Source organism: Megalobrama amblycephala, linkage group LG22 (genome assembly GCF_018812025.1).
Source record: "Megalobrama amblycephala isolate DHTTF-2021 linkage group LG22, ASM1881202v1, whole genome shotgun sequence".
Taxonomy (NCBI): Eukaryota; Metazoa; Chordata; class Actinopteri; order Cypriniformes; family Xenocyprididae; genus Megalobrama; species Megalobrama amblycephala.
Genome location: NC_063065.1, coordinates 17,352,789 through 17,380,219, shown reverse-complemented (window position 1 = coordinate 17,380,219; position 27,431 = coordinate 17,352,789). Strand labels below are relative to the sequence as shown.

General features: G+C 35.6%; 1 protein-coding gene across 1 annotated transcript; it reads right to left on the bottom strand.

The window, feature by feature from the left end:
• Positions 1 to 687: 687 nt before the first annotated feature.
• On the bottom strand, positions 688 to 27,431 carry LOC125257717 (polycystic kidney disease 1 like 1). The gene is given in 56 exon segments (XM_048174369.1): positions 688 to 1,541; positions 1,645 to 1,754; positions 2,827 to 2,994; positions 3,108 to 3,269; positions 3,427 to 3,639; positions 3,742 to 3,876; positions 4,102 to 4,242; positions 4,334 to 4,435; positions 6,399 to 6,633; positions 6,725 to 6,855; positions 7,430 to 7,513; positions 7,611 to 7,734; positions 9,366 to 9,479; positions 9,570 to 9,688; positions 9,769 to 9,930; positions 10,070 to 10,154; positions 10,278 to 10,401; positions 11,070 to 11,238; positions 11,362 to 11,465; positions 11,547 to 11,613; positions 11,766 to 11,885; positions 12,007 to 12,180; positions 12,944 to 13,160; positions 13,275 to 13,381; positions 13,496 to 13,703; positions 13,796 to 13,879; positions 14,130 to 14,325; positions 15,151 to 15,251; positions 15,327 to 15,478; positions 15,558 to 15,674; positions 15,763 to 16,008; positions 18,282 to 18,500; positions 18,586 to 18,642; positions 18,735 to 18,927; positions 19,013 to 19,136; positions 19,235 to 19,355; positions 19,445 to 19,587; positions 19,737 to 19,814; positions 20,110 to 20,184; positions 20,640 to 20,705; positions 21,380 to 21,622; positions 21,754 to 21,780; positions 21,866 to 22,029; positions 22,131 to 22,308; positions 22,311 to 22,333; positions 22,414 to 22,595; positions 23,141 to 23,344; positions 24,433 to 24,565; positions 24,995 to 25,097; positions 25,100 to 25,233; positions 25,354 to 25,522; positions 25,612 to 25,809; positions 25,895 to 26,053; positions 26,218 to 26,366; positions 27,092 to 27,185; positions 27,303 to 27,431. Coding segments are annotated over 56 exon segments (8,031 nt in total). The 5' UTR covers positions 27,388 to 27,431; the 3' UTR covers positions 688 to 1,102.

Genomic DNA, 27,431 nt, shown 5'->3' with positions numbered 1-27,431 from the left:
AAAAATGAAAATTCTGTCATTTATTACTCACCCTCATGTCGTTTCACACCTGTAAGACCTTCGTTAATCTTCAGAACACAAATTAAGATATTTTTGTTGAAATCCGATGGCTCCGTGAGGCCTTCATAGGGAGCAATGACATTTCCTCTCTCAAGATCCATAAAGGTACTAAAAACATATTTAAATCAGATCATGTGAGTACAGTGGCTCAATATTAATATTATAAAGCGACGAGAATATTTTTGGTGCGGCGAAAAAACTAAATAATGAATTATATAGTGATGGCTTCAGAAAGCTTCGGAGCATAATGAATCAGCGTGTCGAATCATGATTCAGATCGCGTCAAACCGCCAAACTGCTGAAATCACGTGACTTTGGCACTCCGAACAGATGATTCGACACGCTGATTCATTATGCTCCGAAGATTCCTGAAGCAGTGTTTTGAAATCGGCCATCACTATATAAGTCGTTTTCTTTCTTTTTTTTTGGCACACAAAAAAATATTCTCGTCGCTTTATAATATTAATATTGAACCACTGTACTCACATGAACTGATTTAAATATGTTTCTAGTACATTAATGGATCTTGAAAGAGGAAATGTCATTGCTGGCTATGCAGGCCTCACTGAGCCATCGGATTTCAACAAAAATATCTTAATTTGTGTTCAGAAGATTAACGAAGGTCTTACGGGTGTGGAACGGCAGTGAGTAATTAATTAATGACGTTATTTTCATTTTGGGGTGAACTAACCCTTTAAAGTTTCTCCATGTCCATCTCCAAGTTTCTCATTAAATTTTATTTAAATCCTTAAAACAACTAAAAATGAGGAGTGCCTTAAAGCTCTCAAAATTGGCAATATATATGGATTAGCACTTTATGCATTTAACTTCACATCAAATATAAAGTTTGAGGTAAGACTGTGTAAACAATGTTGTTCAAAGAACAAAACATTAATGTTTTTTTATAAAGTCATGCCAAATGACCATTATAAAAACCAGTTGGAAATTTCAGAGGAAACTCACATGGTTTGAAAATGGTTCTCTTCCAGAATTTATCAGTACAAACTGAACATCTCTTTTTTTCTTGTATTACATACAATGTTCAATCAATGTACCCTGGAATAACCGTTTGATCTTCTACAGAATTGTCCATTCCCTCAATAGGTAAGGTTTTAAACACATATGACTGTCCAGCTGACTTGTCATGAGCTGTATAACCCATGTTCACTTTGCAAGTTGGTGAGGTTAAAACAGTCTGCCTTTTCATTTGTGTGATGATTTGAGTCTTGAGGGCATCATCTGCCACCCTGCTTGGATCAGGCAGTGTTGCTGATTTAGAGGACACTATGCCCTTCCACTCAGCTGGTGCACAATGGATCTGCTTGCTTGAAGAAAGAATTTGTGCCTGTCCAATCTCTTCTGACTCTCCGACAGGATCTTTGAGGTGGTTTTTGAAATTCCTCGGCCCTCTTGAAAGGCTCTTCTCCTGCATTCTTCCTCTGCTTTGTAAGCACTGAGACATTCTGTGTTCAAGTGCGAATCTTGAAGTGAATTAATTAGCGAATTACAGTGTTAGACTTTCACATTCAATCATATTGTATATCAACTCTCTATTGTATTTGACTTAGAAAACAACAAATCTACCTGTGAGGGTTTTCCTTATATGACAAAAATGAGGCATCACTCATATCCAAGCATCCTTTGTGTTTCATCCCCATTCTGTGTGGCTGGCTATTCATACAGCTTTTGTCACTCTATACAAAACAACAATATACAATTGTTGCAAATTTAATATATAATGTCAATTTTAACATTTAAAGAGTTTATTCACCCAAAAATGAAAATTCTGTCATTAATTACTCACCCTCGTGTCATTTCACACTCGTAAGACCTTTGTTCATCTTCAGAACACAAATTAAGATCTTTTTGATAAAATCCAAGAGGTTTATGACTCGTCCATAGACAGAAATTTAACCAACACATACAAGGCCCAGAAAGGTACTAAAGACATCGTTAAAACAGTCGACGTGACTGCAGTGGTTCAACCTTAATGTTATGGAGCGATAAGAAACAAAACTAACTTTATTCAACAATCTCTTCTCTTCCCTGTCATTATCCTTACGTAATTGCCACAGTAAGCACAGTGAAGGCTTCAGTGTTTATGTCCGAATGCCATCTCAGTATTGGCCAAAGCTGATCACGTGAGCAGTATGACGCATTCGTGTGATGCTGACGCAGGAGCCGGCCAATAATGAGTCGGTGTTTTGACGTAAACAACTTATGAGAATGACACAGAAGAGAAGATACTGTTGAATAAAGTAATTATTTTTGTTTTGTTTTTGCACACAAAAAATATTCTCGTCGCTACATAAAATTAAGGTTGAACCACTGCAGTCACGTTGACTTTTTTAACAATGTCTTTAGTACCTTTCTGGACCTTGAAACTGGAGGTTAAACTGCTGTCTATGGACGAGTCATAAACCTCTTGGATTTCATCAAAAATATCTTAATTTGTGTTTTGAAGATGAACAAAGGTCTTACGGGTGTGGAACGACATGAGGGTGAGTATTTAATGATAGAATTTTCATTTTTGGATGAACTAACCCTTTAATAATATTAATAAACATTAATATACATTTTGAGATAAAAACAGTAAACAGCATTTTAAAAACATTTTCTTTTTAAGCTGGTGATTTAGATGTAATTTAATAGCACTAATTACTAATACTGTATACTGCATATAACAAAATGCACACGTAAGTCACATAAATATGTGTACAGTGTGGCACGAATAATGCGAGTGTTGTGCAAAAGTAAAATAATCACCTCTGAGTCTGAGCAATAGACGTGCTCAGAAAGTGGGAAAGAAACATTGCTCTGGGTTTCAAATAGATGTTCTTTTGCTGGCAGGGTGTTGTGGAGACTGTCTGACATGCTGCAGAGATGAAACAACAGCTCATCCATGAGATCCTCAAACTCTGCTAAATAAAAGCTCTGTGGAAAGAAATGCAGATTTATCTATAAATTATTACAAAAATCTCTACAATGATGCAGTCAATAGTACTTACATAATAAAAACTGTATTAATGATAACAGGGAGTGCTTACATTAGTGTGGACATGATGGTCAGTTGACTTGTGACTGGCTTTGCCAATAATGAATAAAGCCATGTCTTTGACATAATAGATCAGCTCAAAGACAGTCAGTAAATGTTTTCTTTTTTTAGTTGGCTTTGTTTGTTTCACAAAAACTGTAAGGGTGGAAATTACCTGGAAAAAAAAAAAACATTTTTAGAGTAATATCAAATCAAGTCCAAATCATGTCAACCATTATAGGACGTATAGTTTCAATATGAAAAGTTACACTTTAAACTCAAATATACGCTGTGTATCATAAATAATACATATTTGATATTCCAATACATACCATAGCATTCAATGGAATGACAGTGCAAAATATAGCTCCAAAATAAAGTGCTGATGGGACTTGGGTTTGAAGGTAAATGTTACTAAAGGGGCTCAAGCTAAAGAAATGAGTGAAGAGCAAATGAGCAGATCTAGTGATACCAGTAAATGGGAATGAATAAAAGATCAGGTTGCGGAGACCGGAGAGGGCCACTGCGACAATAACACCAGATGCCTAAATAGAAATAAAGAAAGTAATTTAATGGAAGTAGACTTCAGTTACAATAATGGAGTGAACTGATTTTAACATATTGTGTTATGTAAATTAATAGGCTACCAGTAACCAAAGCAGGTTGGAGAAGATCAGATTCCAAGTAGACACAGCTGCTGCTACTGCTTTGTTTAGCCGTAGTAAGGACACACTTTTCAGAAGGAGCAAGTTCACAACACCACCAAGGAGTGACTGAGAAAGCTGTGAATTAAATATGTTCATATTTAAAATGATCTGTTTGCCAGTGAATGCCATATTGCTAAATTCAGACCGCTGGCAGGAAGTCTGGACAAATTTAGTTCACTTGAGCCATCTAACTGCATACAGTGCCAGTTATTTTTCAACTGCAGTTGATTCATATTATGTCATCTTCTCATAGTGGGATAATAGAAATACAATATAATGAATTAAAATGCTTTGCCCTACCTGCTCACAAAAGAAGATGGGGCTTAGATCAACAGGTAATTTAAAATCCTCCTTCTGCAGGAAGTCAATCATCTCTGTTTTTAGCATAAAGTTGTATACAGAGCAGGTATATCGTAAAAGACTGCAGATGATAACTGCCACCTGTGTAAATAAAAAAAAACAGAAAGTAGCAGAGTGAAGTCATTAAAAAGACATAGTATAATGTCATAATGTACTGTATGTTTAGACTGACCTCTAGCCAGCTCCAAATGTTTCTCCAGTAAAGCCATCCTCTTTGAGTGATAATATATATTTGCCAATACATATGAAGCAGGATGAATGAAAAGAAAAGAAGCTAGAAGTAAAATGACAGAGATCGACGAAAAAAAAGTTAAATATACTCACAATATAATAAAGGCTATTTAAATGAAAAAATTGGTACATTACTTATTCCAAAATGTTTTCTTATCTGTGTTTCTAGTTAATTATATTCAATATAATATAATATAATATAACAGACACTGAACAAAATTATAAACGCAACACTTTTGTTTTTGCCTCCATTTTTCATGAGCTGAACTCAAAGATCTAAGACTTTTTCTATGTACACAAAAGGCCTATTTCTCTCAAATATTGTTCACAAATCTGTCTAAATCTGTGTTAGTGAGCACTTCTCCTTTGCCGAGATAATCCATCCACCTCACAGGTGTGGCATATCAAGATGCTGATTAGACAGCATGATTATTGCACAGGTGTGCCTTAGGCTGGCCACAATAAAAGGCCACTCTAAAATGTGCAGTTTTATCACACAGCACAATGCCACAGATGTCGTAAGTTTTGAGGGAGCGTGCAATTGGCTTGCTGACTGCAGGAATGTCCACCAGAGCTGTTGCCCGTGAATTAAATGTTCATTTCTCTACCATAAGCTGTCTCCAAAGGTGTTTCAGAGAATTTGGCAGTACATCCAACCGGCCTCACAACCGCAGACCACGTGTAACCACACCAGCCCAGGACCTCCACATCCAGCATCCTCACCTCCAAGATCATCCGAGACCAGCCACCCGGACAGCTGCTGCAACAATCGGTTTGCATAACCAAAGAATTTCTGCACAAACTGTCAGAAACAGTCTCAAGGAAGCTCAACTGCATGCTCGTCATCCTCATCGGGGTCTCGACCTGACTGCAGTTCGTCGTCGCAACCGACTTGAGTGGGCAAATGCTCACATTCAATGGCATCTGGCACTTTTGAGAGGTGTTCTCTTCACGGATGAATCCCGGTTTTAACTGTACAGGGCAGATGGCAGACAGCGTGAATGGCGTCATGTGGGTGAGCGGTTTGCTGATGTCAACATTGTGGATCGAGTGACCCATGGTGGCGGTGGGGTTATGGTATGGGCAGGTGTATGTTATGGACAATGAACACAGGTGCATTTTATTGATGGCATTTTGAATGCACAGAGATACCGTGACGAGATCCTGAGGCCCATTGTTGTGCCATTCATCCACGACCATCACCTCATGTTGCAGCATGATAATGCACGGCCCCTTGTTGCAAGGATCTGTACACAATTCCTGGAAGCTGAAAACATCCCAGTTCTTGCATGGCCTGCATACTCACCGGACATGTCACCCATTGAGCATGTTTGGGATGCTCTGGATCGGCGTATACGACAGCGTGTTCCAGTTCCTGACAATATCCAGCAACTTCACACAGCCATTGAAGAGGAGTGGACCAACATTCCACAGGCCACAATCAACAACCTGATAAACTCTATGCGAAGGAGATGTGTTGCACTGCGTGAGGCAAATGGTGGTCTCATCAGATACTGACTGGTTTTCAGACCCCCACCCCCCCCCCCCCCCCAATACAATAAAACTGTACATTTTAGAGTGGCCTTTTATTGTGGCCAGCCTAAGGCACACCTGTGCAATAATCATGCTGTCTAATCAGCATCTTGATATGCCACACCTGTGAGGTGGATGGATTATCTCGGCAAAGGAGAAGTGCTCACTAACACAGATTTAGACAGATTTGTGAACAATATTTGAGAGAAATAGGCCTTTTGTGTACATAGAAAAAGTCTTAGATCTTTGAGTTCAGCTCATGAAAAATGGGGGCAAAAACAAAAGTGTTGCATTTATAATTTTGTTCAATGTAATATAATATAATATATATAATATAATTGTGTGATATTACCATGGAATCGTATCATACATATATTGTATACTCACAATCAATAACGATATCACATTTACCCTCCACATTAAACTTAATGTTATCAGCTGATCATGTGTCTGGGCTGTAATAAGATGCTCACCTCACAGGTCATAACACCGTAGTCAAGGGCAGCTGGGAAATGGTAGAGTCTAGTGGACTGAACACTTGCTGAGGGTATCAGAGCTCCTGTTGAGGTTTGCTCTACTAGAATAGTGACTGACGTGAAGAGGTTACTGGGCCCGTTGTACAGGATAAATTGGACCGTCACAATTTGGGTGAATGGTGTCATCCAGCTTGTATCCAGAAGTTTTTTAATTGACTTGATTGCTTTGAACCTATTTTATTAATGCAATTACATATTCTTTTTATAAAAGATTATATATTACAGATACTTTTCACATAAAAGATTATTAATTCGCAGTTTACCTTGTTTTTCCCAGGCTCACACTCACTCTTTCTCCCTCATAACACCCAAGTTTTCCACAAAGTGAGTGTCTCTTTGCCACAGATTGGTTATCAGAGCATTTCATATTGTTCTTGCCCAACAAATTCAAGATCTGTTTATAGAGAAAACACACTGGAATAATTAAGATGTTTAAAAATGTTTTCAAAAGAAGCCTCTTATGCTCACCAAGGCTGAAATTATTTGATGAAAAATATAGTAAAACAGTAATATTGTGAAATATTACAATTTCAATTAATTATTTTATAATAAAAAATCTATTTTTTTAAATATTGCATTATATTATATATTATAATAAAACTATTTTCTGAATATATTTTAAAATGTATTTTATTCCTGTGATGGATTAAATTGAAGATTTCTGAAGGATCATGTGACACTGAAAATTCAGCTTTTGCCATCACATGAATCAAATAATATATCCAAATAGAAAACAGTTCTTTTAAATTGTAATAATATTTCACAATATCATGAAATAAATGCAACCTTTAAGAGACTTCTTTTAAAATCATAAAAAACCCTCAAACTTCAAAATTCAAACTTTTGAAATGCAAAAAATATGCAATAAAATTATATTTTATATATATTTTATATATATGTATTTAATGAGTTTTCACATTTAAGGAATATTTTTTTTTACTGTGAAACAGTCAGCGTTGGTGATTTACCTGGCATGATGAGTTGTATGTGCTCTTGATCTTTCTAATGACTGGACTCCCAATAAGAGAATAAGCACCTCTGAAATCTCCTGTCTGTTAAAGCAACACATAGTTAGCGGTGTTTTTTGTAAAGCCACTTAAATCCTGTTTTAAATAGCAACATATGTCAAATAAATAATCAAAAATGTACTTCATTTTCTATTCCTTTATCATGGCAGTTGGCATTGTCATATAGTCTCTCTAGGAAAGTGGTTGTTGTCCATTTCCACCAATCGTCATGTTTTTGGATGGAGTGAAATGAATTTTGTGGGCTCCTGTTTATATAAAAATAACATTAGCACTTTTATTGTTAGCACTCAGTAAAACAGGTGCATCTCAATAAATTAGAATATCATGAAAAAGTTTTTTTTTTCTGTAATTTAATTCAAAAAGTAAAACTTAAATATATTCTAGATTTATTAGACATAACGTAAAATATCACCAGACTTTTTTGCTTTCATTTTGATGATTACAGCTTGCTGCTCATCAAAATAAAAAAATCAGTATCTCAAATTATTAGAATATTTAATTTCAAGTTCTATTAAATTACCATTCTCAGGGTATAAATACTGGGTTTAGGTCAGTAATCCCAACAGTCTGCTGACTTGACAATTGTCCAGAAGATGATCATACAAAGACCCTCTACAATGAGGGTAAGCCACAGAGGGTCATTGCTGAAAGAGCTGGCTGTTTGCAGAGTGTTGTGCCAAAGCCTATTCATGGAAAGTTGACTGTAAGGAAAAAGTGTGGTAGGAAAAGGTGTACAAGTGAAAGGAATGACTGCAGCCTTGAGAAGATTGTCAGGCAAAGCCGATTTAAGAACTTAGGAGAGCTACAAAAGGAGTGGACTGAAGCTGGAGTCAGTGCATCAAGAGCCACCACACACAGACTTCTTCAGGAAATGGGCTACAACTGTTACATTCCACGTACCAAGCCACTTCTGAACCAAAGACAACATCAGAAGCGTCTTACCTGGGCTAAGGAGAAAAAGAACTGGACTGTTGCTCAGTGGTCCAAAGTCCTCTTTTCAGATGAAAGTAAATTTTGCATTTCATTTGGAAATCAAGATCCCAGAGTCTAAAGGAAGAGTGGAGAGGCACAGAAACCATGTTGCTTGAAGTCAATGTGAAGTTTCCACAGTCAGTGATGATTTGGGCTGCCATGTCATCTGCTGGTGTTGGTCCACTGTGTTTTCTGAAGTCCACAGTCAACGCAGCCATCTACCAGGACATTTCAGAGCACTTCATGCTTCCTTCTGCTGACAAGCTTAATGGAGATGCTGATTTCATTTTCCAGCAGGATTTGGCATCTGCCCACACTGCCAAAGGTACCAAAAGCTGGTTCAATGACCATGGTGTTACTGTGCTTGATTGGCCAGCAAACTCGCCTGACCTGAACCCCATAGAGAATTGTCAAGAGGAAGATGAGAGACACCAGACCCAACAATGCAGATGACCTGAAGGCCGCTATCAGAGCAACCTGGACTTCCATTACACCTGAGCAGTGCCACAGGCTGATTGCCCCCATGCCACGCCGCATTGATGCAGTAATTCATGCAAAAGGAGGCCCAACCAAGTATTGAGTGCATAGAAATGAACATACTTTTCAGAAGCCTGACATTTCTGTTCAAAATGTCCTTTTTTTACTGATCTTATGAAGTATTCTAATTTTTTGAGATAGTGAATTGGTGGGTTTTTGTTAAATGTGAGCCAAAATCATCACAATTAAAAGAACCAAAGACTTAAAGTACTTCAGTCTGTGTGCATTGAATTAATTCAATACACGAGTTCCACAATTTGAGTTTAATTACTGAAATAAATTAACTTTTCCACGACATTCTAATTTATTGAGATGTACCTGTATATAATTTCAAGTAATGTGGTAATTTGAGAACATCTGTATTTACTTTGTGAAATGAGCTTTGATAGCCTGATTCAAATGGTACTTGTAGTCATTGGCAGACTTTCCATAAGTCACAAATAGAATCATCGACAGCATGATTAGGTGTAACATCAAATCCCTGTTGAAGCAAAAGTGTATTTTTGAGGTTCGAAGGTAAAAAGTTATAAAAAAAAAAAAATAAGAGTTGAGGTTGATCAAATAGCAAGACCTTGTGGTTTTGTAAAGGAGAGTCTGTTTCTTGATCTGGCGTCTCACACACTTCAACTCTCTTGAATTCGGTGGCCGCACTAGACGCAGATACCTGGCTCTCTGACGGGCAGCGAGCACCTGCTCATCAAACATAATGCAGAGTAGTTGCAAACTCTAAAGTTCTCTTGTGTCTAACAGTATGATAGAATCATGTTTACCTTTTCAAAATGGGACTGCAGGCATTTGCTAACAAAGACATTCTCATTTTTTCGCCCCCCGTGTTTCAATAACTCAGTGACAGTCTCGGTTACACTTAGACCGTGGAACCAGTTTGGCCTCTTTCGATGCAGCAGAGACACTGTGACAGCAACTATGAGTATCTGTATGAGGAAATAAAAATTTAAAACAGGTTTTAATTTATATAGATTTTAAGATCCAAAAACAGAACGAGGGCCAAATATTAAATTGAATCCATGTACAGCTACCCTGCACAGAGTGTGAGAGATCAGGATGATTTACCATTGCTGGATGCAGTACAAAGCCACAGCAGACAAGAGAAAAGAAGACAGAATGAGTCCACAGAAGAGTCTTTGTTTTGCTGAACCTGTAGGGTAACAAATTTAAATGCTAATTTTCATATATTTGGGAAACAAATATTGTGACAAATACACTTTTCAAGTAATATTCAAGCTCCAACAGAATATAGTACTAACAAAGGATCACCCACTTTACTCCAAGAGTTCCTGTGATGAGGACGCATGTAAGAGAGAGAGTCAAGCACAGGGTCCAGCCCACGTAATAACACCAGGATTGAAGATTTTGGATTCTACCACCACAAACCTGCCGCTTCTCTAGGATGTCAGTGAACAAAAAAAAACAAAAAAAAAACAAAAAAAACAGAATAGCATAAAGAATAAAAAATATTTTTGAGTCTCATACAGTACCGTTCAAAAGTTTGGGGTTGGTAAGATTTTTTTAATGAAAGAAATCACTTATGATAACCAAGGTTGCATTTATTTGATCAAAAATACAGTAAAAACTATGAAATATTAATACAATTTAAAATAGCCGTTTTCTATTTTAATATATTTTAAATTATAATTTATTCATGTGAATTTTCAGCATCATTACTCCAGTCTTCAGTGTCACATGATCCTTCAGAAATCATTCTAATATGCTGATTTGCTGCTTAATAAACATTTCTTTTTATTATCAGTGTTGAAAACAGTTGTGCTGCTTAATATTTTTGTTAAACTCTGACACAGGATTCTTTGATGAATAGAAAGTTAAAAAAACATTTATTTTGAAATATTTTGTAACATTATAAATGTCTTAATAAAGGTATTTTTCTTTCAAAACTAACCTTACTGACCCCAAACTTTATTTAAAAACTATATTAGAACTATATAAAAATAAAAATATATTTGTTAAATAATGATAATTTATTAAAAATATACATATTATAGTATAGTAAAATATTATGTTATATACTTTAATTTTTTTCTAATGAATTCAAAACCTGCAGAGGTGTGCGATTTGAAATCAGTCTCATTCCATTTGCATTTGTCATGTGATCTGTTGTTGACGTCACACATTAAATCTTCCACAGCCTCTAAGATGGCGTCAGGATCCTCTTGAAGTTTTGACGTAGACATTGAATCTGAGGTTTTCCAATCCTGAGTACCGTACTGCAGGACACACCGTTTGCTTTTTCTTTAGTAAAGTAGACTAAGATAATTTAAGTGTAAAGCATATTCAGCTCAGCATATAAAGCATAACATAAGCATATTTAACTGATCTGTACATTGTACCTTATACTCTTTTTTCCAAGAGCTTTGAGTCCAGTGGGAAACTGTATTCCAGGACAGATATGATTCAAATGTACAATCATTCATTAGAAGTGCATCATGGTGATCTGTGAAACAGACAAACCAATAGAAAGTGTTTTGCATAAAACTATTTTGAATAATGAGTGGAGTTACACATGATAACATACCTTCTACAGAGTAGACATCAGGCACCTTGACCTTATACTGGTCTCCAGACACACTACGGGATGTGGTCTAAAACAGATACAGATAAAAAATATCAGTAGCATATGAAAACAACAACTAAATATGTATATATCATACATAATAAATATAGTTGTCTGAATTAATGCACCCAGTAGAAGAAGAAACTGAGGGACAATTTCAGGCAGCCTGGGAATTCTGACCTTGCTGACACGGAACAACAGGGACACCAGACCCCCCACAGGCACCACAGCAAGAGCACCGCACAGGCCTGTTACCATGGAAACCGGTGAAACATCAATAAGGCCCATCTCTAAAAAGCACTGCCCATTGGTGTACAGAATAAAGACATGTCTCAATATTGGGGAAATGAAAATGAAACGGACAAAATCACACATGTTGACATGGTATTTGTTGACATGTATTGATTTCTGTGTTGAACACCTGTTCTTCCAAAAGATTTATGAGCACTGCACTGACACACATGTAGCCCTGCAGGAGCAGCAGACACACACTCCAACGCTGAGTGTGTGTGTGAGAGCTGAAAGACGGACGGCTGTACACTGACAGCCACGGGTGAAAGTCTTCCAGGTATTCTGTGAGTTTCAAATATAGAAACTTTCTCAGATACATAGAGGGAAAAACACAAGATTTTTTTGTTAGATTGTATAACAGACTTATTCAAAGAAAAAAACAATATACTCATTGTAAGCATATGACAATTAATCTGGTTTTTGTATTGTGCCAAAAATTTTAATTGTAAAAATTTTAAACTTAAAGTATACTTGCTGCCTTAAAGTTTCAAACTTTAAATAATGCCAAAATCAAGCTGAAATTATTCAACTTTGAGTAAAAATGAGAGGAATGATTATTATATTGGTGAACAAACATGTTGTAGCAAAGACGAAAACATTTTAAAGACTGTTATTTAAATAATTGTATCTATTTAAATATAAATGCTACTGTCAAATTAAATAGACCAAGATGTCTTTGACTTAAAGGGACAGTCTACCTGAAAATTAAAATCATTAATAAAATGCCATACTAAACCTGTATGACTTACTTTCTTCTGCTGAACACAATGATATTTTGAAAAATGTTGGTTTCTGATCCCAGTGACTTCTATTATATGGAAAAAAATACAATGGATGTAAATGGGAATCAAAATATTCAGCATTCTTCAAAATATCTTCTTTTGTGTTCTGCAGAAGAAAGAAAGTCATTCAGGTTTGGTATGACATGAGGGCGAGTAAATTACAGCAGAATATTCATTTTTGGGTGGACAATCCTTTTATAAGAACACTGCACACTGCACAGACTCAAATAAATCTATATAGCCATATTTAACTAGATGTACATCAATAACAACATGGGGTTTCACCTGTTTAAATGTCAGACCGCATTCAGAAGCAGCTAAACTCCTCTCCACCCTTCCATCTCCCTCATCCACTGCCAGCCAACACTGGCCCAGGAAGAACCAGCTGGACCCCTGCACCAAGTCTTTTACCACCACGTGGCTCAGGTACCAGCTGGGAGATGAACCTCCATTATCATGCCAAAGGTGCACCTTCAATACTCGACCCAGACTTTCTGGGGAGCTGAATAATGAGAAATTAGGATGTCACAAAAATGTAACAAATTAGACAATTAAATTAGGTTTAAATTAATGGTTGGCTGTACTGTCTCAATATATGTGCGGAATGAGCATTTACCTCAGAATAAAAGTGTTCCTTGAGTTGCATGTAAAGAGTTTGGAGTCAGAGCTGCTGAGTTCCCTGGTTTGAGAGACACCATCATCTCCATATAGAACAATGTGAACCTGAAACATTTTACAAATAAAGATTCCGAAATCGACTGTAACGTGCATAACGCATGCAGCTTACAATATGCATTCACACAGTGTATGCAGCGATGGTCACACAATGATTAATACCTTTGCTGTCATTCTGGTTCTAGATCTAAAGCCTGTATCTATAGTGACAGCATAGAGGAATCTGTCTGAGGGATTGTTTTCTGGAAGCAGGAATGAGCCTGTAGTTTTCTGTATGGAAACATCAGCCTTCCTACAGAAGAGCAACACCACCACATAGACAGCCAGAAATATTACTGACAAAATGATCAGTATGTAGTTGGTTTTGGAGCTGCAAGACAAGATGAGAATATCTGTAAGTGTAAGTTAAAAAGCAACCATATTGAGATCTGATAAATTTGGAGAGAGGCATTGCAGGTGTACTGGATAAATTGTGAAACATCTGCCGAGTTGAAGCTGCTTATGATGTTCTCATGCGATACTGCAAATGATGCCAGGTGGCTGCAACTGAAAAAAAGGAACAGACGACACATTTTTAGTTTTTTTATTAGTGCATGTAATATTGGCCTACAGAACAAATGATTGACACAATAATTAATATTAAGGAACACTATTTGTAACCTATTTGTTACAAAGCTCTTTGCAAGGCCATTTGAAGCCATTACTACAACATTTGAGGTACTACACAAGATCAAAATACATGAAACTTTATTTTTTGTCTTACCACTAGATGGAGCATTTATTGTACAATCCATACCTGCAGTAGATCTTGTCTGGGGAAACACCACCATGAGAAAAACAGCCCCTGGGCTTCCACTCTTTCACACCATCCCAGGAAAGACACTCCACAGACTCAATGCTAAGCGTGTAGTTCACAGCTCTGGCTATGTACTTGTTGCTGGGGCTTTTATTATAGTCTGCATTGAGAAGCATCAGGTAAACAGCACCAGTAGCTGGAGATAAAAAAAAAAAAAAAATTATAATGAAAAAGATATGAAAATGAAATGTAAGAAAACCCCAAACATATTATATATAAATATTAATATTTAATTAGTACAAAATATATATATATATATATATATATATATATATATATATATATATATATATATATATATATATAATAAAATGATAATAATAAATATATCTACACTGTAAAATAAATAAATAAATAAATAAAATCCGTAAAAAAACAGATAATGTACTGGCAAAAAATTAATAGGACATTATCCAGTAATTTTACGGACATTTCCCTAAAACATAACGCAATGAAGTTCAAAATTCAATATTCAGGTAAAAAAACTGTAAAAAATAAATACGGAAAATTCCTTCAAATTACAGTGCATTGTGTCCTATTTTTATGGATTTATTTTAGAGTGTATTTTAAAATTTATAATGATTTTATACACTTTTGTACATTTCATTATAAAAAAAATACACATTATTTTAAAACATTAATTAGAATATAAACAGTTATATAATACTATAAATTAACACTACTACCAATAAATGTATATATACACATTTATATGTTTTTCATATATATATATATATATATATATATATATATATATATATATATATATATATATAATACTATAAATACTAATAATTTATATAATGTTTGTATTATATATAATACTAATAATGGCAGACAATTTCACATTTATAATTAATCTATATATTTAAAAAATTACATTTCATTTTTATATCTTCAAAAGTTTTTGCCTATTTTGTGTCAAATACAATAATGTATGGAATAAAAAGTTTAACCAAACCATGTAAATAGGATTGAGGGAGGAAGATGTGAGCTGTCTGTCCTTTCCAGTGATATATTTTCTGTTCGCTGTACTTATTAGGTGTCGGCTGCTCGTACATCCTGTGAACAGATGTTATATTTAACATAATGGTTGACAAGAAGACTGAAGACACTGAAATGCAGCAATGTCATCACCTAAGCAGCAGCAGGATGGGAAAGGGGCGTTCAGCTGGCCTGTTAAACTGCACAGTGATCTGAAAGGCTCTCTGAAGGGTCTGTGACGTGATGTTGAACTGGTGACTGTTCACCTGACTGCGCAAAAGAGTGAACTTTGTATGTCTGCTCTGCTGGAACAAGCATAAACACAAATCAGGGTGACCAAATATAGAGGAAAGCTATTTGTGATCAAGCAGTAAAAAAAAATACTTTTGTCCCCTCTTTTCTCAGAAACTCAATGGTAACTGGTGTGGATAGATGTCGGACTTTGATTTCCTTCCTAGTGGTGCAGTTGTAGAGCCGAATGTCTGCCGTCTCTCCACTGAACTGTAACATCACATTCAATTAGAGTGTAATTTGCTTCACAGGGCAAAGCACATATTTTCTCAAATTCAGCTATGCATTTATAGTGTACCTGCATGGCTCTGGACCAGCGGTATGGGCTCTGCCTGTGCACTGTGAGCCAGGTAATGATGCATGGCTTGTGCTTGCTATTGCTGCTCCATTGCTGAAATTGCATCTCGAGGAAATCAGTGAGGTGGAACGTAGTGAGGCCAAATGTTTTCACCATAGAATAAGACTGGCCATTCTTCCATGCTAACACTTCCATAAAAGTAGTGTTCACATTGTACTGCAAGACATTGCTGGATAGCATACACTCCTGCAATCAAAATGAACAAGGTTAATATCACAGAATCTCAGAAGAGATCTGTTTATCCCACAGTGACCATGAAAATCAGACTAAATATTACATTCAAATCTACAGTGATTAAATGAGACATTGCAGTTTACAACACAGACAGAGCTATAATAATGGGATAAAATGAATTGATCACATGGTAGATTAAATAAGTTAGAAGATGCATCTCGATCTGGACATTTCAAAGGACTTAAACCAGCTAACAAAAATATGTTCTAAGAATGTTTCCATTAAGTTATGAAAACATTCAATTTTTTTATGTATTAAATGTATTTTATTTTTTTTTATTTTTGGGTTATGAGAACGTTAAAGGGTTAGTTCACCCAAAAAAAAATTCTGTCATTTATTACTTACCCTCATGCCGTTCCACACCCGTAAGACCTTCGTTAATCTTCAGAACACAAATTAAGATATTTTAGTTGAAATCCGATAGCTCCGTGAGGCCTCCATCGGGAGCAATGACATTTCCTCTCTCAAGATCTATAAAGGTACTAAAAACATATTTAAATCGGTTCATGTGAGTACAGTGGTTCAATATTAATATTATAAAGCGGCGAGAATATTTTTGGAGCGCCAAAAAAAACTAAATAACGATTTATTATAGTGATGGCCGATTTCAAAACACTGCTTCAGGAAGCATTGGAGCACAGATGAATCATTGTGTCGAATCTGCTGTTCGGAGCGCCAAAGTCACGTGATTTCAGCCGTTGGCAGTTTGACACGCGATCTGAATCATGATTCGACACACTGATTCATTTATGCTCTGATGCTTCCTGAAGCAGTGTTTTGAAATCGGCCATCACTAAAAAGTCGTTATTTTGTTTTTTGGCACTCCAAAAATATTCTCGCCGCTTTATAATATTAATATTGAACCACTGTACTCACATGAACCGATTTAAATATGTTTTTAGTACCTTTATGGATCTTGAGAGAGGAAGTGTCATTGCTCCCTATGGAGGCCTCACGGAGCCATCAGATTTCAACAAAAATATCTTAATTTGTGTTCTGAAGATGAACGAAGGTCTTACGGGTGTGGAACGGCATGAGGGTAAGTAATAAATGACAGAATTTTCATTTTTGGGTGAACTAACCCTTTAAGAAAACGTTCCATTTTATAATTTTGCATACATTATGGAACTTTACTTTTGAATGTTCTCTGAACACTCTGAAGCATGTAGAAACATTTAAAAAATGTCTTACAGACGTCCAACTAAAATGTTTCAGAAAAAAACATTCCATGTATGATGTATACATAATGTTTTTGTGCCAAGGAATTGAGAACATTATTAAAGACCAGATAACTCTGAAGAAACATCCTATTAAAATCACAGGAAGAACGTTTGTTCATAACTTTGAGAGAATGTTGCCAGAACGTTAGCCAAAGTTCTGAGAACGTTCCCTGTTAGTTGGGAGTTCAATAAAATTTTCTGCTGCTTTTCAACTTTTCAAACAGAAAAAATCATCAGCAGGACATGTTAAAGGGTTAGTTCACCCAAAAAAGAAAATTCTGTCATTAATTACTCACCCTCATGTCGTTCCACACCCGTAAGACCTTCGTTCATCTTTGGAACGCAAATAAAGATCTTTTTGATTAAATCTGAGCGCTTTGTGTCCCTCAATTGACAGCTACGCAACTGAAACTTTTAACACTTCAAAAAGTTCATCAATTGTAAAACTGATCCATATGAATCGAGCAGTTTAGTCCAAATTTTCTGAAGAGACACAATCGCTTTATATGATGAACAGATTTAATTTAGGTGATATTCACATGTAAACATTCATCAAGTCACACATCAGTTATGGTAAACAGAAGCTCAAGTTTGCTTGATGCGAGCAAGAACCAATGAGGTTCGTTACGCAGCATGTTTGAGCTTCTGGAAGAGGTTTGTTCTTGTGTGTCATTCAGGTTTGTTTGAGCTCCTATGTTCTGATCAATGTTTATATGCGAATAAAAGCCTAAATTAAATCTGCTTTTATTGCTTTTACAATCTCTTTATGAACTTTTTGAAGCATCAAAGTGTCAGTTGTGAAGGCAGTCTATGGAGGGACAGAAAGCTCTCAGATTTCATCAAAAAGATCTTCATTTGTATTCCGAAGTTGAACGAAAGCCTTACGGGTTTGGAACAACATGAGAGTGAGTAATTAATGACAGAATTTTAATTTTTGGGTGAACTTAATGTCATGTCATTTTGAAAACTAACACATCAACATTGCATCAGGAATGCCTCTCTTACCAGTACTAAATTAGTGATGGTGTAAAGCACTTTGTTTATGAGTTGGTGTCCTGGTCTTGAAGAAAGCACTGGAGCCTCCAACACACCAGACAGGAGAGATACCAGTGCATTCACCATCCCAATGTCCAATATATGACCTGCTGGAGGCTTGGACTCATGTAAGCGGGATGGGATGTTGTGAACATGCTGGATTACTTCTCTGGCACTGTGAAATGTCACCTAAATCAGATATTAAATAATTAGCAAAGTGTATAAAACATTATAAAGAAAACTGAAATTAAATCCAAGCTTGGGTTATACTCACTTGACTAGAGATTCTTATCAAATCAGTAAGCCCGTAAATTATATCAAATAAATCTCCCTAAAAAGCAAGAACATAGAGTTAGAGTTTTTTTTTTTTTTTTTTTTTTTTTTGCAAATGTCAGTTACAGAATCTTTGTCTAGTTAAGAGACCTTGTCAGTGATGGACAGCTGACAGGCCACTGAAATGAGGGCAGCGCGTATGAGAGTCAGAAGCTCGACAGAAGACTCCGGCTCCAGACTCAAGCGGTTCAGCACCGTGGTCAAAAGAGAGATATAGTTGATGATGTCTCTGTTGCTTCCAATCTTACTCAGACCGGTTAGGTTACCTATTCCATACATGTACCTAGAAGAAGGAACAAAGGTCATTTAAAATGCTAATACGTCAGATAAAGATGTGAGAATTAATTAAGTAATTTTTGTGTCCGCACAATTCTTGATCAGGGCTGGGCTGGGAGGATGAGTTTCTCTGAAAGCTTGGATGAACAGTCACTGTCACAGGACATGGTTTGGTTGCTGCTCCAAATCGGTTCTTTATTTCAATATAGACTGTGACTGTGAAAAAAGAGAATGAGAATAGGTAAGATGTGGCTTATTTGTAGAGATCATAATAATGTAAATGTGAAATGACCTTTATTATGGATTATTTGTACCTTTGTAATCGTCATTAGAATCGCCACTAGGAAGACTAAAGTAATGTTGGAAATCCCTGCCTTTGTAAAGGAGTTTCCTCTCAGTGTTTCCCACACTGAAACTGTACTCATACAAGAGATCCTGATCACAGAAACACAATTACATCAAGATCAGATCAAAGAAAAAAATTATATTGAATATTACACTGTTCTTAAAAATGCAAAATAGACCTCTTTTCCAGAGGAGCAGAAGACGCTGAAATGAGTGTGGATTTCAGAGCCTGTGTTGGGCTGCACTTGGCAGCTCATTCCCTCCGGAACAGCTTGTGTGTGGAAAAACAGCTGGCTTTTCCCTTGTAGCCGCTCCTCAGAACCTGACAAGGTGAGAAAAACAGGAGTGAAAATATGCAAATAGCATTTGGCCAAAAGAAATACAAACATTTAATGCATTATTTATTCAGTTGTTTGTTTGTTTAATGTTCATTTGTAATAGGAATCTTCATTATGAATTTCCAAAACTCACTTGCAGACACTTCAAGCAAATAAAGACTCTTTGGTTTAAGCATGAAGGGTTGAAATGTGACAACCGAAGAAGATAATCCTAAAGGAAAAAAAGACAGAGACAACCAAAGGTTCTTTTTACAATCCATATGTAAAAATATTTTATTCACTCTAAAAAATGCTGGCTTGTTTCAACCCAAATTTGGATCAAATATGGACAAACCCAACTGATGGGATAAAAACTTAATTTATAAATTTAACACAAGAGTTGGGTTTGTCCATTTTTGACCCAAATTTGAATTGAAACAACCCAGCATTTTTTAGAGTGTGGGAATGTTTATGTAATTCAGAAGGTTTCTTGTCCTTATAATAAGCGCTGTGAGTGCTTCACTTACCTGTGAGAGTGTAAGACTCAAACACAGACTGATGAATGAGCTGTCTGTCCAGATCCAGCAGGGTCTGCTCAGAAACTGCCGGGCCAAGCAGGTTGGGGTCCACCAATTATCACCCTCATTGTCATAAGAGTGAGGGAATGAATCTTCATTCCAATTAAATCCCATTGAAATGGTCCCTTACACACACACACACACACATACACCATGTTTTATGGGGACATTCCATAGACATAATGGTTATATACTGTATAAAATGTATAACCCTAAACCTTCCTATCACATAAAACTTTCTGCTATTTTAGATTTTCAAAAAAAGATCATTCTGTATGATTTATAAGCTTGTTTCTTCTTGGGGACCAAAAAAATGTCCCCATAACGTCAAAATTTACTGGTATTACTATGGGGACATTTGGTCCCCATAATGTAGGGAATACCAAGACCACACACACACACAAGACACGGTTAAACACACTACAACAATTAAAAAACATTATTGCTCATTTGATGCAGAGCACAAAAAAAAAACATACCTGTAGGTCTGCCGACAGGAACACCAGGATCAGCCTCTTCAATGCCAAAATTATAGTAATCATACTCTAAACAAAACCAAAAATATCATATGAGCATCATGCAGATTACACAGTACTGTTCAATAAAAACACAATTTCTAATTTCAGCATGTAAAGTCCAGAGGTTTGTTTATTTAGGAGTAAAACACCTGGTAGGGAGGGACGATCACCTGATATTGTCTCGTAAATGTCTGTGTGAACCTCAGTATGCAAGTCTGCAAAAGTAGTTTACAAAGTTAGTATATTATCATTAGTTTACTGCTATAATATTATTAATATATAATAATGATAATACTAATTATTATTTATTGTAATTATTACTACTACTACTACTACTTCTACTTCTTCTAATAATAATTTGTATGCTTATTATTATTATTATTAGGTTGCCACAATGATCTCCTTGAGTTAGATAACTGATCTATTAAATAATATGTTTTTTTTTTCCCTCTATAAATTGCCTTTTGCCTTGGCTGAGCTCTTCTTATTGTAAAAATGATTGTTAAATGCTGATTATCCAAAAACAATCTACCACCAGAGGGCGTCTAATCTCATTTTGCAGAGCTTATTTTGTTTCAAGGCATAAAACAAAAGCTTTATTATAAGAGGGAACCTATTTCAAGTTTTAAAACTTTTACATAGTTATATATATATGACACGATTCTGACATGGTTACGATCATTTTCACCACACTACCTTACCTGAGATCACATCAGTCAATGACACCTTATCTGGGACTGGTGAAGACCCATGATACTCCCATTGACCCCCAGACGACTCTGTTTCCCCAGGGAAGGAAGGTATGATAGTTGGAAATGCTGCACGGTGGTGCATGTTGTTTGTGCTGGGACTTTCAATTAGCGTGTGTACATTAATGTTATGGCGTTTCGTATGCATCATTGAAGTCAGAGTATCTTGTGTAACTGGGGCTGTAAGGTCAGTATCTTTAGATAAAAGATAAGGAGCCAGCGACAGCCCTATATCTGGAACGGAGGGATCAGTAAAATGGGCTGGAGTGTAGGGTGTCACAGCAGGCTGGAGAAATGTAAGCTCTCCTCCATTTTAGAGGGTAAACCTAGATCCATACTACTGCAGAACGGAACTGAAAGAAAGAGCAAGAGCAATTAATTTCAAATTTATTAAAAACACAAACTTGGTAAATATTAGATCTGAATGACTGTACTTACTCTCTGAAACAGCTTTGCTCGAGGCATTAACAAGGTAAAGTTTCCAGTAATAGGTGACATTTTTTGCATTGAAACCACAATCATCACAGAGAGCAGAGACAGAAAACTGCTCATTCCAGTTCACTGAATTTTCTCCACAATCTTTACAAGACATATGAATGTTACTGCCGAGAATTAAAAAAAAATATGATTCATTACATATATACAACAGCACTATATTGCATTCATTGCATGTGTATTTTTGTCATCTTTTTTTAAATCCCACCTGACACGTTTTGATGTTACAGTGATGAACATCTCAGATGAAGAAGACCGATGGCCACTGTACACAGTGAGAGTGAATTTAAGCAGGTCAAAGTCAGGTTTTAAGGCAAGAGCGGGAAATGTAAGTACTGCTGAAGTGGTCACGATGTTCATGTTGAAACAGCTGCTCTCTTCTGTGTTACTGGCCTGCATGACCAGCTGTAACTAAAACAGAAACGAACATTTCAGATGTGATTTATGCCAAAATGACAGAACGTAATCAATAAACAAACACTGTCACGTACCTTATAGTATTATTGGGGTAATCTGGGTCATGTGATTTTCGCCCATCCAGAGTAACAATGATGCCGCTCTGACGACTGATGAAAATATTTGTGGCTTCACTGATGACACTGACAGGATGACTGCGCACCACTTCAATTAAAACACTGTAGTTGCTGTACACCACATTACCAGATACCTGGACCTATGTGATGACAAAACTCTTTATTAGCATTTCCTCATGTTAATACATTCATTAAAATATAGATGATTTAGGCTTAAATAAGGCAGTTATCTCAAGCAGCACAACTGTTTTCAACATTAATAATAATAAGCAGCAAATCAGCATATTAGAATGAATTCTGAAGGATCATGTGACACTGAAGACTGGAGTAATGATGCTGAAAATTCAGCTTTGCCATCAAAGGAATTAACTACATTTAATATATATTAAAACAAAAGTTATCTTTAAATTGTAATAATATTTCACAATATTTCTGTTTAGACTGTATTTCTGATCAAATAATTGCAGGCTTGCATGGCGAGCATAAGAGATTTCTTTCAAAAAGCGTTTTAAAATCATATCGACCCCATACATATAAATTTATTTTGAATATACTCAAATTCTATCAGTTATTTAAGTGAAACCATATCAAGTATTTTTTAGCTTATTTGACAAAAAACATTTTAGTGTAGAATATGAATTATCTGAGTCCTAAGTCAAACAGAAAAGTGATAAAAGGACATTACCTTTGCAATAGCTTTATATGTTCCATAATGAAGGAGGTATTTTGGAAGATCAATATACTGCCGTCCCGTGTCTATGTGTGGGAGGAGCAGAGGTCGTCCGCTCATGTCATATATAGTCCATCTATACAGGAGACCTCTGGAGACATTACACTGAATCTGAGCCTCAAACGTCACAGCAAGATGGAGATTTTGATACCGCCACACCTGAAAGCATGCAAGCAAAATCTATTTAGTATATACACCGCCAGTCAAAAGTTTTGAATAATTAAGATTTTTGAAAAATGCTCACCAAGGCTGCATTCATTTGGCAAAAATACAGTAAAACAGTAATATTGTGAAATATTATTACAATTTTAAATGTCTGTTTTCAATTTATTTTATAATTTATTCCTGTGATGGCAAAGCTGAATTTCCAGCATCATTACTCCAGTCTTCAGTGTCACATGATCCTTCAGAAATCATTCTAATATGCTCAATTATTATTAATTGTTGGTGTTTAATCATAATTAATGGTTCTTATTATCAATGTTGAAAACTGTATTTGCTGCTTAATATTTTTGTGGAAACCATAATACATTTTTCTCAGGATTCTTTGATGAATAGATAATAATAAGAAATGATAATAATAAGAAATGTTTCTTGAGCAGCAAATCAGCATATCAGAATGATTTCTGAAGGATCATGTGACAATGAAGACTGGAGTAATGATGCTGAAATTACAGATTTGCCATCAGAGGAATAAATTACATTTTAAAACATTTTAATAGAAAACAGGTATTTTAAACTGTAATAATATTTCACAATATTACTGTTTTTACTGTATTTGTGATTTTTTTTAAATGCAGCATTGGTGAGGAAAAATCTTAATTATTCCAAACTTTTCACTGGCAGTGTTATTGATGTCTCCTAGTGTAAATGTTAGAGTATACAGTCAAACCAAAAATTATTCAGACATTTTTGATATTTTTGGTATATTTTTACTAGTGGGTGCAGGACACTATAGTTTATTTATGTAAGTGAGGATAGCAAAATAAAGTAAACTGTGACATATTATACCCAAAAATTTGGAACCAAAAATTATTCAGACACTTTCGACCTGACCATGTTTTGCTAAAGTGTTATCTGACAACATTTTTCTGACACAGTTCAACTATGAGATCTTGTCATATTTTATTACCATTTGTTTAAACTATAGTGAATAAACTGTATTAAATGAATGAAATGTTCAAGGTGTCTGAATAAATTTTGGTTTGACTGTATTTGTCTAATTGTGGAATATAGAGAACTTGTACCTGTATTTTATTTGGGCCCATGTTTTTCACCGGAGGAGGCTGACAGGATTCTTCAACAACAAAGATGTGCCCTGTTAAAGAGGCTGAGCTCACCAGGTTGGACATAATAACCTCTAATATGTACTCTCCAGTTCTATAGAAAAATAAAAAATATTCACATTTACAATAATTTTTTTTTTTTTTAGAAAAATTCAATGGCATGAGTAACCAACAATTGTGACAACAATTTTAAAACAAATAAAAATAATAATTAATAAGAGAAAGAAAATATGGGATAATGACTTCAGACAATATAACATTACAAAAGATTTAGAATTACAAATATATTACAAAAATATTAAGCACCACAACTGTTTTCAACAATGATAATAAAAAATGTTTCTTGAGAAGCAGATCAGCATATTAGAATTATTTCTGAAGGATCATGTGACACTGAAGACTGGAGTAATGATACTGAAAATTCAGCTTTGCATCACAGGAATAAATTACATTTTAAAATATATTAAAATAGAAAACTCTTATATATACACTGAAAGGGAAGTCAGGAGGATACAATTTGTACCTGTTAAAGACATGATGCTCAGTGCTTGATCCGTCTCGCTCTGTTCCATCCCCAAAATTCCAAAGATAAGAGACATCAGTTCCTGAGCTGATCCGGCAGGTGAAGTTACAGAGCGGTTTGATAAAACTGAGGGACTGTAGAGAAGCCTGTTGGGCTGCACAGCTCTCTGAATCACAACAGCATAAACATCTGAGCTGATGGACGTAAGGCCATTAGACACACTGACAGTGACATTGTATCTGCAAAGATAGATGGGTAAATAAATCAAATGTTCAAATGACAAGTACTGATTCAGTAAAATCTGTATGAAATATGTTTTTTGTAACTAAAAATGATGAATAAACAAAAACAAAAATCACTTGTCTGGGAGGCGATATCTCTTTTTTAAGATTCTGGATGTTGTTTTAATTTCAGGTTCATCCCCAAATCTCCAATGAAAGTATAGAGGATCAGGTGCTTCTGTTACTGCTACAAATGTGATGTCTGTCTGTGTTGCATATGCCCGTTTATCAGAAAAAATCCAGACAGCTGGAAAACACATCACACATACAAAGCAGAAAATTATAAAATAATGTTGATTTGAAAAAGTAGATTTTCTTTATGAATAGACCTCACACCTTGCTTGTGACTGTCTGTGGATTTGGCTGAGGCTTTATCCTGCTGCTCGTCCTCTGTATCTATGGGTAGAGGGGCACAGGATGGGATATCCCGATCTTTCTTGGACAACATGAGATTCAAGTACTCAGTCCCAGAGGGACATGCTCTAATCTGCCAGCTGGTAGAATGAGTGTAGATACTGTTCGTCATGGTCACATCTAAAAATACAAAGACATATGGTGGTCACAAAAGCTTATTCTGTTCCATTCTTCCTATATTTGTAGCACTGTCCAGTAAACATACTTAAATGGTACAATCCAGCAGTAGGTAATATTGCATCTATGTAGCAGGTAAAGTATCTGTTGGCCATAAAAGACACATCATGCAAGCCCTGAGGATCAGAGGTCCCACTAAATGTAATGAAAACCATGGAAATGTTTTCTTTGCTCAGATTCGGTATGCCTGGAAATATAATAACATATACAATCAATGGGTTACATTGCATTGCTTAGATGAATATTTGAGATTGTATTTTTACTTAAGATGTGTCCAATTCAATTAAAATAAATGTAATTAAAAGCACAATTGAATTGCACCAGGGTTGCTATGGCAAGGCTGACAATAACCTGAGACTTCCAGGAGGAGGGGCTTTCCAATCTGCACCCTGTCAGTCAAAGCAGCTGCACTGGCATCATGAACAGAAGGCCCTCTGCTGCTGTACACTGCCAACCAGCCCGTCTCATTCCCATAAGGGACAAACTCAGAAGAGAAGCATCTGTAGGCAAATAAAAACCAGACAAGCTTCTCAATATAAAACACTAAAACACAGAAACTTACCTGCAGGTATTGAGTCAAACTCACAATCAAAATGAATCACTCAGATGCTGACATACATTCAATAAATGATTCTGAGAAAAAATTTCTTAGATGGTCTGAACTACATAAATTGTGAAAATGAAACTCTCTGGAATATTTTTGTGATAAACTGATATACAATATAGTGAAAGATTGCTCACTTCTGGTTATAGTTTTGCCCACATATTCTTTCAGTGTTGTTTATCAATAAAAGATGCATAGCTCAACACATACATTTTTAAGCAAGTATCTTTACAATAAATACGAGATCAAAATGCAATTTTGCATATTTTTTTTTGCACAAAAAAATCATTATATATTTGCATTTTATCATATTTTTTGTAGCAACCATTCATGATTATTTTAATTAATTTAATTGTAAAAACTAAATAATTGCATTGTGCTGTTATATTGTCTACACTTCCATTTTTTGTCAAACGTTCATGTAGTCTATGACTTCTATAATTGTTTTTTATATGGCCTCATTCAATATTTTTAGTTGAATAAAATCTATTTGGTTATCATATTTAGATCTATAATATTTAATTATTTTATTATTCACATTTTAAGTTACCTGACAAAACATTTTACAGTGTAAACAGTGAATAGTGTAGATAAAATGTAGTATAAAAAAAGGACTCTTACCCTTCACTGAAACACGGCTTGGAACATAGTGAACGCTTAGTTTCTTGATGGGTTGAGTCCAATGAGCTATAGTTGTTGAATCCAAGATGAACAGCTGTGAAAAGTGTCATCTTATATCATAAACAAATCTTCATGTGTACCAAAATTACTTAGATTCCTCAGTTTCATCAAGGCCTTATTTGTCAAGTGCGGTTTCAGAGTTGCTACATACCATATCCCGAGTTTCCCTTAACATATCTGAGAGCAAATATAAGTAACAAAATCAAACAAAATACGGTCCGACAGAACATAAACATCTTATCAACTGGAATGTCTCTCGTCGTTATCGCGAACGACTTCT